The sequence below is a fragment of the Spermophilus citellus genome (assembly GCF_964194105.1).
Source record: "Spermophilus citellus genome assembly, chromosome: 3".
Classification (NCBI taxonomy): Eukaryota; Metazoa; Chordata; class Mammalia; order Rodentia; family Sciuridae; genus Spermophilus; species Spermophilus citellus.
Genome location: NC_138184.1, coordinates 5732346 through 5745382, shown reverse-complemented (window position 1 = coordinate 5745382; position 13037 = coordinate 5732346). Strand labels below are relative to the sequence as shown.

General features: G+C 53.6%; 1 protein-coding gene across 1 annotated transcript in view; it reads left to right on the top strand.

Moving 5' to 3' along the window:
• Positions 1-13037, top strand: part of LOC308645577 (mucin-16-like) — a gene marked incomplete at both ends in the record, with an annotated part of 57354 nt that overhangs the window by 25729 nt on the left and 18588 nt on the right. The window contains 28 exons of the mRNA XM_081287782.1: positions 146-318; positions 451-486; positions 956-1080; positions 1238-1305; positions 1749-1921; positions 2054-2089; positions 2553-2671; positions 2831-2898; positions 4002-4174; positions 4308-4343; positions 4817-4941; positions 5100-5167; positions 5608-5780; positions 5914-5949; positions 6414-6532; positions 6690-6757; positions 7198-7370; positions 7504-7539; positions 8015-8139; positions 8298-8365; positions 9449-9621; positions 9753-9788; positions 10262-10386; positions 10546-10613; positions 11721-11893; positions 12026-12061; positions 12539-12663; positions 12823-12890. Coding sequence (XP_081143908.1) covers positions 146-318; positions 451-486; positions 956-1080; positions 1238-1305; positions 1749-1921; positions 2054-2089; positions 2553-2671; positions 2831-2898; positions 4002-4174; positions 4308-4343; positions 4817-4941; positions 5100-5167; positions 5608-5780; positions 5914-5949; positions 6414-6532; positions 6690-6757; positions 7198-7370; positions 7504-7539; positions 8015-8139; positions 8298-8365; positions 9449-9621; positions 9753-9788; positions 10262-10386; positions 10546-10613; positions 11721-11893; positions 12026-12061; positions 12539-12663; positions 12823-12890 — 2802 coding nt within the window. The remainder of the gene's footprint in view (positions 1-145; positions 319-450; positions 487-955; positions 1081-1237; positions 1306-1748; positions 1922-2053; positions 2090-2552; positions 2672-2830; positions 2899-4001; positions 4175-4307; positions 4344-4816; positions 4942-5099; positions 5168-5607; positions 5781-5913; positions 5950-6413; positions 6533-6689; positions 6758-7197; positions 7371-7503; positions 7540-8014; positions 8140-8297; positions 8366-9448; positions 9622-9752; positions 9789-10261; positions 10387-10545; positions 10614-11720; positions 11894-12025; positions 12062-12538; positions 12664-12822; positions 12891-13037) is intronic.

Sequence of the window (13037 nt, the reverse complement as noted above, 5' to 3'; positions counted from 1 at the left end):
CTGTCCAGAAGTCATGCACAGGATGACCAGGCTGACTTCCCCCACTTCCAGGGCCTTCTCATTTTCTCTGTCACTTTTCTGCCCTACTCAGAGGCATCTCTGGACCTTTCTCTGAAAATGCACTCATCCCCCCTGCTCTCCACAGGTCTGAGAAGGATGGGTCAGCCACCAGGGTGGATGCTATCTGCAGCTACCATCCTGACCCCGTGGGCCCCAAGCTGGACAGAGAGAAGCTGTACTGGGAGCTGAGCCAACTGACCCACGGCATCTCCCAGCTGGGCCCCTACGCCCTGGACCAGAACAGTCTCTATGTCAATGGTGAGCAGGGGCCACCCGTGCTGTGCTGTAGGGTAGACCCACGTCCTCCACGTCTGGGTGGGCTTCGTCCTTACCCACTCACACTTTCATATTCATTCTCCCCCACGCCTCTCTCCCCCTCTCCTGCTGCAGGTTACACCCACCAGGCCACAGCAACTACTCCCACTGGTGAGTGCACAGTGACCCTGTCATGGTCCCTTGACCTCCAGGGGGAAAGCAGCAGACCCCTGCCAACATCTCCAGCTGTCACAGAGGGTAGGATCCAGGTCACAGGCTGGAAAGCCAGTGGGATAGAGCTCAGCTGTGATCACCTTGTGTTGTTGCCTGGACACACACCAAGGTCATTAAATGTGGTTTGTGTGGAAAAACACACAAAAGTAAGTTCAACAACTCATAAAATATAGGTGTTTAATAAATTCTTTCATCAGAGCTTTGTAGCTTGCAGACCCTTCCCTCCTTTCTTGCAGCATGTGACAATCAAGGCTTCATTTAGACATTAGGCACCAAGAATCTTCAGCCATTTCAAACTTCTCAACTTGTGTGCTCCTTGGTGTAAAGAATGGCCTCAGACACTGCCTGCCCATATTGTCCACCCCAGACTGACTCAGGGGACCTCTCCTTTTCTCCCCTGATGCAGTCTCAGGACCTCCCCTGGAGTCCTTCACCCTCAACTTCACCATCACCAACCTGCGCTACGAGGACAACATGCAGCCCCCAGGGTCCTTGACCTTCAACACCACTCAGAAGGTCCTGCAGCACCTGGTGAGCACAGTACCTGTCCCACTCTGGTCCTGCCCACTGGAGCCAGCCTGCCTGTGTCCCACCCTCTGATGCATCTGTATCCTCCAAGACCCTCACCCACCAGTGGTGCCATTGCCCACCTCTCAGCTGACCCACTCCCCCTCTCTCTCCTCCACAGCTCGGACCCTTGTTCAAGAACACCAGTGTGGGTCCCCTGTACTCTGACTGCAGACTGACTTTGCTCAGGTGAGACTTAGGGTCACTGGTGCTCCCAGGCCCAAGCAGTGTGGGTGCTTCCTTCCTGCCCAACTGTCCTTCCTGTCCTCAACAGAGATGGTCTCAGAAGGCATCAGCACCAGCACCAAGGCCTCCCTTAACCCTTCCCCTTCTCCTCCTGACCTGTCTCAAATTCTGTTTAAATCCCCAACTCCACTTGTCCACCTGTCCCACCTGAAACTCACCTGTCCCCAAGCCATGAGTGGCATTTTTATTCTCCACCTTCAGGAACATTTTTGAGTCAGCCAACCCCTCTCCCAGGGGGAGGGTGTCCAGAAGTCAGTGCACAGGATGACCAGGCTGGCTTCCCACTTTTCCAGGGCCTTCTCATTTTCTCTGTCACTTTTCTGCCCTACTCACAGGTATCTCTGAACCTTTCTCTGAAAATGCACTCATCCCCCCTCTCTCCCCAGGTCTGAGAAGGATGGATCAGCCACCAGGGTGGACGCTGTCTGCACCTACCATCCTGACCCCGTGGGCCCCAAGCTAGACAGAGAGAAGCTGTACTGGGAGCTGAGCCCACTGACCCACGACATCACCCAGCTGGGTCCCTACGCCCTGGACCAGAACAGTCTCTATGTCAATGGTGAGCAGGGGCCACCCGTGCCGTGCTGTAGGGTAGAGCCCACATCCTCCCTGTCTGGGCGGGCTTCGTCCTTACCACTCACACCTTCATGTTCATTCTCCCTCTCGCCTCTCTCCCCCTCTCCTGCTGCAGGTTACACCCACCAAGTCACAGCCACTATTCCCACTGGTGAGTCCACAGTGACCCTGTTACGGTCCCGTGAGCTCCAGGGGACAAGCAGCAGACCCCTGCCCACATCTTAAGCTGTCAGGGAGGGTAGGATCCGGATCACAGGCTGGAAAGCCAGTGGGATAGGGCTCAGCTGTGATCACCTTGTGTTGTTGCCTGGACACACACCAAGGTCATGAAATGTTGTTTGGGTGGAAAAACAGACAAAGTACGTACAAAAATTATTAAAAAATGGAGGTGTGTGATAACCTATTTCATCAGAGCTTTGTAGCTTGCAGACCCTTCCCTCCTTTCTTGTAGCATGTGACAATCAAGGCTTAGTTTAGACATTAGGCACCAGGGACCATGAGCCATTGCAAACTTCTCAAACAATGTGCTCCTTGGTGTAAGGACTATGGCCACTTTGTCCAACCCAGACCTGACTCAAAGGTCCTCTCCTCTTTCTCCCATGATGAAACCTCAGGACCTCCCCTGGAGTCCTTCACCCTCAACTTCACCATCACCAATCTGCGCTACGAAAAGGACATGCAGCCCCCAGGGTCCTTGACCTTCAACACCACTCAGAAGAACCTGCAGCACCTGGTGAGCACAGTGCCTGTCCCACTCTGGTCCTGCCCACTGGAGCCAGCCTGCCTGTGTCCCACCCTCTGATGCACCTGTATCCTCCAAGACCCTCACACCCACCAGTGGTGCCATTGCCCACCTCTCAGCTGACCCACTCCCTCTCTCTCTCCTCCACAGTTCAGACCCTTGTTCAAGAACACCAGTGTGGGTCCCCTGTACTCTGGCTGCAGACTGATTTTGCTCAGGTGAGATTTGAGATCACTGGTGCTCCAAAGCCCAAGCAGGGTGGGTGCTTCCTTCTTGCCCTTCTGTCCTATCCTCTGCAAAAATGGTCTCAGGAGGCATCAGCTCCTGTTGTGTTCCTTGCAATAAAAAAACTCAGGGTCATTCCAGGGAAATGGCTACATGAAATAAACACACAAGAGACAGAGATACCTTTTTCTTTAGGGGTCCCATGAGAGCTCTTCTGACCTTAAGGGTCCCCAGAATGAGAGAGAGTAAACTCCTGCTTAATCCTTTTATTGAGGTAAAGCCATTCACATGATGCAAGGGGTCAACATTCAGGGAGCTGTGCCTAGCTTCGTGATGTCTGAGGTCAGCAGGTTGATTGACATCTAGGAAGGCCACACCCAAAGGCAGAACTAGAGAAGGGGACACACAAAGGGCATTTCCAAGGAACATTCTATTCCAAACAGGGCAAAGGGGTAACATCACAAAGGAACAGGTGAGCATAGCTCAATCCATGGGCAAGACACCTACGTCTGAAGACAATTTTGCTATTTTGAGCATCGGGGCAGTCAATATCCAGGTCACTACAAAAGTGACCTACAAAGGCTCTTCTGATCTCAGGAAGGAAATGACAGTCACTCAGAGAGACCTCCTGTTGGTAGGCTCTAACAGGCTCTAGCCACAAGGCCTCCTGTAACCCTTCTACTCTCTCCTCCTGACCTGTCTCAAATTCTGTCCATCAGCATCACTGACCCTCGTCCCCTCCTCCCTTCTCCCTTTTACATTTCCTCTAGATGATGGATTCTGTTGCCAGGATGTATCTGTGACAAACACACTTTCTACATTTGCCTAAATCCCCAACTCCAGTTCTCCACCTGTCCCACCTAGAACCCTCCTGTCCCCAAACCATGAGGTTGCAATTATATTCTCCACCTTCAGGAACATTATCCCGTCAGCCGACTCCTCTCCCAGGGGGAGGCTGTCCAAAAGTCAGTGCACAAGATGAACAGGCTGGCTTCCCACCCTTCCAGGGCCTTCTCATTTTCTCTATCACTTTTCTCCTGAGAGGTATCTCTGAACCTTTCTCTAAAAATGCACTCATCCCCCCTGCTCTCCCCAGGTCTGAGAAGGATGGGTCAGCCACCAGGGTAGATGCTGTCTGCACCTACCATCCTGACCCCATGGGCCCCAAGCTGGACAGAGAGAAGCTGTACTGGGAGCTGAGCCCACTGACCCACGACATCACCCAGCTGGGCCCCTACGCCCTGGACCAGAACAGTCTCTATGTCAATGGTGAGCAGGGGCCACCCGTGCTGTGCTGTAGGGTAGAGCCCACGTCCTCCATGTCTGGGCGGGCTTCGTCCTTACCCACTCACACATTCATACTCATTCTCTCTTGTGCCTCTCTCCCCATCTCCTGCTGCAGGTTACACCCACCAGGCCACAGGAACTACTCCCACTGGTGAGTGCACAGTGACCCTGTCATCGTCCCTTGACCTCCAGGGGACAAGCAGCAGATCCCTGCCCATATCGCCAGCTGTCAGGGAGAGTAGGATCCAGGTCATAGGCTAGAAGTCAGTGCGAAAAGTCTCAGCTCTGATCACCATGTGTTGTTGCCTGGACACACACCAAGGTCATTAAATGTCATTTGGGTGGAAAAATAGGTAAAAGTAGGTGCAAAAATTAATAAAAAATAGAAGTGTGTGATAAACTATTTCATCAGAGCTTTGTAGTATCCAGATGCTTCCCTTCTTACTTGCAGCATGTGACAATCAAGGCTTGGTTTAGGCATTAGGCACCAACGACCCTCAGCCATTCCTACATCCTAAAGCAGGGTGCTCCTTGGTGTGAGGCCCATGGCCACAGACCGTGCCTGCCCCCATTGTCCACCCCAGACTGACTCAGGGGACCTCTCCTCTCCCTCCCCTGATGCAGCCTCAGGACCTCCCCTGGAGTCCTTCACCCTCAACTTCACCATCACCAACCTGCGCTACGAGGACGACATGCAGCCCCCAGGGTCCTTGACCTTCAACAGCACTCAGAAGGTCCTGCAGCACCTGGTGAGCACAGTGCCTGTCCCACTCCTGACCTGCCCACTGGAGCCAGCCTGCCTGTGTCCCACCCTCTGATGCACCTGTATCCTCAGGATCCCCTCACCCACCAATGGTGCCATTGCCCACCTCTCAGCTGACCCACTCCCCCTCTCTCTCCTCCACAGCTCGGACCCTTGTTCAAGAACACCAGTGTGGGTCCCCTGTACTCTGGCTGCAGACTGACTTTGCTCAGGTGAGACTCAGAGTCACGGGTGCTCCGAGGCCCAAGCAGTGTGGGTGCTTCCTTCCTGCACCCCTGTCCTTCCTGTCCTCAACAGAGATGGTCAGGAGGCATCAGCTCCAGCACCAAGGCCTCCCTTAACCCTTCCATCCCCCTCCTGACCTGTCTCAAACTCTGTCTAAATCCCCAACTCCAGTTCTCCACCTGTCCCACCTGGGACTCACCTGTCCCCAAGCCATGAGTCACATTTTTATTCTCCACCATCAGGAACATTTTTGTGTCAGCCAACCGCTCTCCCAGGGGGAGGGTGTCCAGAAGTCAGTGCACAAGATGACCAGGCTGGCTTCCCACTTTTCCAGGGTCTCCTCATTTTCTCTGTCACTTTTCTGCCCTACTCACAGGTATCTCTGAACCTTTCTCTGAAAATGCACTCATCCCCCCTCTCTCCCCAGGTCTGAGAAGGATGGGTCAGCCACCAGGGTGGACGCTGTCTGCACCTACCGTCCTGACCTCGTGGGCCCCAAGCTGGACAGAGAGAAGCTGTACTGGGAGCTGAGCCCACTGACCCACGACATCACCCAGCTGGGCCCCTACGCCCTGGACCAGAACAGTCTCTATGTCAATGGTGAGCAGGGGCCACCCGTGCTGTGCTATAGGGTAGAGCCCACGTCCTCCCCGTCTGGGCGGGCTTCGTCCTTACCCACTCACACGTTCATATTCATTCTCCCTCTCGCCTCTCTCCCCCTCTCCTGCTGCAGGTTACACCCACCAGGGCACAGCAACTACTCCCACTGGTGAGTCCACAGTGACCCTGTCACAGTCCCGTGAGCTCCAGGGGACAAGCAGCAGACCCTTGCCCACATCTCAAGCTGTCAGGGAGGGTAGGATCCGGGTCACAGGCTGGAAAGCCAGTGGGATAGGGCTCAGCTGTGATCACCTTGTGTTGTTGCCTGGACACACACCAAGATCATGAAATGTTGTTTGGGTGGAAAAACAGACAAAAGTACGTACAAAAATTATTAAAAAATGGAGGTGTGTGATAAACTATTTCATCAGAGCTTTGTAGCTTGCAGACCCTTCCCTCCTTTCTTGTAGCATGTGACAATCAAGGCTTAGTTTAGACATTAGGCACCAGGGACCATGAGCCATTGCAAACTTCTCAAACAATGTGCTCCTTGGTGTAAGGAATATGTCCACTTTGTCCAACCCAGACCTGACTCAAAGGTCCTCTCCTCTTTCTCCCATGATGAAACCTCAGGACCTCCCCTGGAGTCCTTCACCCTCAACTTCACCATCACCAACCTGCGCTACGAAAAGGACATGCAGCTCCCAGGGTCCTTGACCTTCAACACCACTCAGAAGAACCTGCAGCACCTGGTGAGCACAGTGCCTGTCCCACTCCTGTCCGGCCCACTGGAGCCAGCCTGCCTGTGTCCCACCCTCTGATGCACCTGTATCCTCCAAGACCCTCACCCACCAATGGTGCCATTGCCCACCTCTCAGCTGACCCACTCCCCCTCTCTCTCCTCCACAGCTGGGACCCTTGTTCAAGAACACCAGTGTGGGTCCCCTGTACTCTGGCTGCAGACTGACTTTGCTCAGGTGAGACTTAGGGTCACTGGTGCTCCCAGGCCCAAGCAGTGTGGGTGCTTCCTTCCTGCACCCCTGTCCTTCCTGTCCTCAACAGAGATGGTCAGGAGGCATCAGCTCCAGCACCAAGGCCTCCCTTAACCCTTCCATCCCCCTCCTGACCTGTCTCAAACTCTGTCTAAATCCCCAACTCCAGTTCTCCACCTGTCCCACCTGGGACTCACCTGTCCCCAAGCCATGAGTCACATTTTTATTCTCCACCATCAGGAACATTTTTGTGTCAGCCAACCGCTCTCCCAGGGGGAGGGTGTCCAGAAGTCAGTGCACAAGATGACCAGGCTGGCTTCCCACTTTTCCAGGGTCTCCTCATTTTCTCTGTCACTTTTCTGCCCTACTCACAGGTATCTCTAGAGCTTTCTCTGAAAATACACTCATCCCCCCTCTCTCCCCAGGTCTGAGAAGGATGGGTCAGCCACCAGGGTGGACGCTGTCTGCACCTACCATCCTGACCCCATGGGCCCCAAGTTGGACAGAGAGAAGCTGTACTGGGAGCTGAGCCCACTGACCCACGGCATCATCCAGCTGGGCCCCTACGCCCTGGACCAGAACAGTCTCTATGTCAATGGTGAGCAGGGGCCACCCGTGCTGTGCTGTAGGGTAGAGCCCACGTCCTCCCCGTCTGGGCGGGCTTCATCCTTACCCACTCACACGTTCATATTCATTCTCCCCCGCACCTCTCTCCCCCTCTCCTGCTGCAGGTTACACCCACCAGGCCACAACAACTATTCCCACTGGTGAGTCCACAGTGACCCTGTCATGGTCCCTTGACCTCCAGAGGACAAGCAGCAGACCCCCGCCCACATCTCCAGCTGTTAGGGATGGTAGGATCCGGGTCTCAGGCTGGAAAGTCAGTGGGATAGGTCTCAGCTCTGATCACCTTGTGTTGTTGCCTGGACACACACCAAGGTCATTAAATACCATTTGGGTGAAAAAACAGACAAAAGTTAGTTCAATAATTCATAAAATATAGATGTGTGTAGTAAATTATTTCATAAGTGCATTGTAGCTTGCAGACCCTTCCCTCCTTGCTTGTAGCATGTGCCAATCAAGGCTTGGTTTAGACATTAGGCACCAACGACCCTCAGCCATTGCATATTTCTCAAGCGGTATGCTCCTTGGTAGAAGGACCATGGCCACAGACCGTGCCTGCCCACTTTGTCCACCCCAAACCTGACTCAGGGGAACTCTCCTGTCCTTCCCCTGATGCAGCCTCAGGACCTCCCCTGGAGTCCTTCACCCTCAACTTCACCATCACCAACCTGCACTACGAGGACAACATGCAGCCCCCAGGGTCCTTGTCCTTCAACACCACTCAGAAGGTCCTGCAGCACCTGGTGAGCACAGTGCCTGTCCCACTCTGGTCCTGCCCACTGGAGCCAGCCGGCCTGTGTCCCACCCTCTGATGCACCTGTATCCTCAGGATCCCCTCACCCACCAATGGTGCCATTGCCCACCTCTCAGCTGACCCACTCCCCCTCTATCTCCTCCACAGCTCGGACCCTTGTTCAAGAACACCAGTGTGGGTCCCCTGTACTCTGACTGCAGACTGACTTTGCTCAGGTGAGACGTAGAGTCACGGGTGCTTCCTTCCTGCATCCCTGTCCTTGCTGTCCTCCACAGAGATGGTCTCAGGAGGCATCAGCTCCTGTTGGGTTCCTTGCAATAAAAACACTCAGGGTCACTCCAGGGGAAATGGCTTCGTGAAATAAACACACAAGGGACAAGATACCTTTTTCTTTGGGGGTCCTGTGAGAGCTCCTCTGACTTTAAGGGTCCCCAGAAGAGAGAGAGTGAGCTCCTGCTTAATATTTTATTGAGGTAAAATCATTCAAATGAGAAAAGGGGTCAGGATTCAGGGGCTGAGTCTAGTTTCCTGATGTCCGCTGTCAGCAGGTTGACTGACATCTAGGAAGGACACACCCAAAGGCAGAGCAAGAGAAGGGACACACAAAGGGCATTTCCAAGGAACATTCTATTCCAAACAGAGAAATGGGGTAACATCACAAAGGAACTGGTGAGAGTAGCTCAATCCAGGGGCAACACACCTATTGTCTGAAGACAATTTTGCTACTTTGAGGATCAGGGCAGTCAATATCCAGGTCACTACAAAAGTGACCCACAGAGCCTCTTCTGATCTCAGGAAGGAAATGACAGTCACTCAGAGAGACCTCCTGTTGGTAGGCTCTAACAGGCTCTAGCCACAAGGCCTCCTTTAACTCTTCCACTCTCTCCCCCTGACCTGTCTCAAATTCTGTCCATCAGCATGAGTGACCCTCGTCTCCCGCCTCCCTTCTCCCTTTTACAAGAAGGGCATTTCCTCTAGATTTGGATTCTCTTGCCAGGATGAGTATACTTTCTACGTTTGCTTTAATCCTCAACTGCAGTTCTCCACCTGTCCCACCCAGAACTCACCTGTCCCCAAGCCATGAGGTTAGATGTTTTATTCTCCACCTTCAGGACCATATTCCAATCAGCTGACTCCTCTCCCAGGGGGAGGCCGTACAGAAATCACTGCACAGGATGACCAGGCTGGCTTCCCACCCTTCCAGGGCCTTCTCAATTTCTCTGTCACTTTTCTGCCCTACTCAGAGGTATCTCTGGACCTTTCTCTGAAAATGCACTCATCCCCCCTGCTCTCCTCAGGTCTGAGAAGGATGGGTCAGCCACCAGAGTGGACGCTGTCTGCACCTACCTTCCTGACCCCGTGGGCCCCAAGCTGGACAGAGAGAAGCTGTACTGGGAGCTGAGCCCACTGACCCACAGCATCACCCAGCTGGGCCCCTACGCCCTGGACCAGAACAGTCTCTATGTCAATGGTGAGCAGGGGCCACCCGTGCTGTGCTGTAGGGTAGAGCCCATGTCCTCCCGTCTGGGCAGGCTTCGTCCTTACCACTCACACTTTCATATTCATTCTCCCTCTCGCCTCTCTCCCCCTCTCCTGCTGCAGGTTACACCCACCAGGCCACAGCAACTACTCCCACTGGTGAGTCCACAGTGACCCTGTCATGGTCCCTTGACCTCCAGGGGACAAGCAGTAGACCCCTGCCCACATCTCAAGCTGTCACGGAGGGTAGGATCCGGGTTTCAGGCTGGAAAGTCAGAGGGATAGGTCTCAGCTGTGATCACCTTGTGTTGTTGCCTAAACACACACCAAGGTCATTAAATGTTGTTTGGGTGGAAAAACAGACAAAAGTATGTACAAAAATTAATAAAAAATAGAGGTGTGTGATAAACAATTTCATCAGAGCTTTGTAGCTTGCAGACCCTTCCTTCCTTGCTTGTAGCATGTGACAATCAAGGCTTCGTTTAGACGTTAGGCACCAAGAATCTTCAGCCATTTCAAACTTCTCAACTTGTGTGCTCCTTGGTGTAAAGACTATGGCCTCAGACACTGCCTGCCCATATTGTCCACCCCAGACTGACTCAGGGGACCTCTCCTTTTCTCCCCTGATGCAGTCTCAGGACCTCCCCTGGAGTCCTTCACCCTCAACTTCACCATCACCAACCTGCACTACGAGGACAACATGCAGCCCCCAGGGTCCTTGTCCTTCAACACCACTCAGAAGGTCCTGCAGCACCTGGTGAGCACAGTGCCTGTCCCACTCTGGTCCTGCCCACTGGAGCCAGCCTGCCTGTGTCCCACCCTCTGATGCACCTGTATCCTCCAAGACCCTCACACCCACCAATGGTGCCATTGCCCACCTCTCAGCTGACCCACTCCCCCCGTCTCTCCTCCACAGCTCGGACCCTTGTTCAAGAACACCAGTGTGGGTCCCCTGTACTCTGGCTGCAGACTGACTTTGCTCAGGTGAGACTCAGAGTACTGGTGCTCCGAGGCCCAAGCAGTGTGGGTACTTCCTTCCTGCCCTCCTGTCCTTCTGTCCTCCTCAGAGATGGTCTTAGGAGGCATCAGCTCCTGTTGGGTTCCTTGCAATAAAAACACTCAGGGTCACTCCAGGGAAATGGCTACGTGAAATAAACACACAAGAGATAAGATACCTTTTTCTTTGGGGGTCCTGTGAGAGCTCCTCCTATCTTAAGGGTCCCCAGAATGAGAGAGAGTAAGCTCCTGCTTAATCCTTTTATTGAGGTAAAGCCATTCAAATGAGGAAAGGGCTCAGGATTCAGGGGACTGAGTCTAGTTTCCTGATGTCTGCTGTCAGCAGGTTGATTGACAGCTAGGAAGGACATACCCAAAAACAGAACTAGAGAAGGGGACACACAAAGGGCATTTCCAAGGAACATTCTATTCCAAACAGGGCAAAGGGGTAACATCACAAAGGACCAGGTGAGCGTAGCTCAATCCATGGGCAACACACCTACGTCTGAAGACAATTTTGCTATTTTGAGCATCGGGGCAGTCAATATCCAGGTCACTACAAAAGTGACCTACAAAGGCTCTTCTGATCTCAGGAAGGAAATGACAGTCACTCAGGGAGACCTCCTGTTGGTAGGCTCTAACAGGCTCTAGCCACAAGGCCTCCTGTAACCCTTCTACTCTCTCCTCCTGACCTGTCTCAAATTCTGTCCATCAGCATCACTGACCCTCGTCCCCTCCTCCCTTCTCCCTTTTACATTTCCTCTAGATGATGGATTCTGTTGCCAGGATGTATCTGTGACAAACACACTTTCTACATTTGCCTAAATCCCCAACTCCAGTTCTCCACCTGTCCCACCTAGAACCCTCCTGTCCCCAAACCGAGGTTGCAATTATATTCTCCACCTTCAGGACCATTTTCCCTTCAACCAACTCCTCTCCCAGGGGGAGGCCGTCCAGAAGTCAGTGCACAAGATGATCAGGCTGGCTTCCCACCTTTCCAGGGTCTCCTCATTTTCTCTTTCACTTTTCTGCACTACTCAGAGGTATCTCTGGACCTTTCTCTAAAAATGCACTCATCCCCCCTGCTCTACCCAGGTCTGAGAAGGATGGGTCAGCCACCAGGGTGGACGCTGTCTGCACCTACCATCCTGACCCCGTGGGCCCCAAGCTGGACAGAGAGAAGCTGTACTGGGAGCTGAGCCCACTGACCCACGGCATCACCCAGCTGGGCCCCTACGCCCTGGACCAGAACAGTCTCTATGTCAATGGTGAGCAGGGGCCACCCGTGCTGTGCTGTAGGGTAGAGCCCACGTCCTCCCCATCTGGGCGGGCTTCGTCCTTACCACTCACACTTTCATATTCATTCTCCCGTGTGCCTCTCTCCCCCTCTCCTGCTGCAGGTTACACCCACCAGGCCACAGCAACTACTCCCACTGGTGAGTCCACACTGACCCTGTCATGGTCCCTTGACCTCCAGGGGACAAGCAGCAGACCCCTGTCCACATCGCCAGCTGTCAGGGAGAGTAGGATCCAGGTCACAGGCTGGAAAGTGAGTGGGATAGGTCTCAGCTCTGGTCACCTTGTGTTGTTGCCTGGACAAACACCAAGGTCATTAAATGTCAGTTGGGTAAAAAAAAAACAGACAAAAGGAGGTTTGAAAATTCATAAAAAATAGAGATGTGTAATAAATTCTTTGAACAGAGCATTGTAGATTGCAGATCTTTCCCTTCTTGCTTGCAGCAAGTGACAATCAAGGTTTGGTTTAGGCATTAGGCACCAACAACCCTCAGCCATTCCTACATCCTCCACTGGTGTGCTCCTTGGTGTGAGGCCCATGGCCACAGACCCTGACAGCCCACATTGTCCACCCCAGACTGACTCAGGGGACCTCTCCTCTCCCTCCCCTAATTCAGCCTCAGGACCTCCCCTGGAGTCCTTCACCCTCAACTTCACCATCACCAACCTGCACTACGAGGACAACATGCAGCCCCCAGGGTCCTTGACCTTCAACACCACTCAGAAGGTCCTGCAGCACCTGGTGAGCACAGTGCCTGTCCCACTCTGGTCCTGCCCACTGGAGCCAGCCTGCCTGTGTCCCACCCTCTGATGCACCTGTATCCTCCAGTATATCCTCACCCACCAAAGATGCCATTGCCCACCTCTCAGCTGACCCACTCCCCCTCTCTCTCCTCCACAGCTGGGACCCTTGTTCAAGAACACCAGTGTGGGTCCCCTGTACTCTGGCTGCAGACTGACTTTGCTCAGGTGAGACTTAGAGTCACGGGTGCTCCCAGGCCCAAGCAGTGTGGGTGCTTCTTTCCTGCCCAACTGTCCTTCCTGTCCTCCACCGAGATGGCCTCAGGAGGCATCCGCTCCAGCACCAAGGACAACCTTAAGCCTTCTACTTCCCCC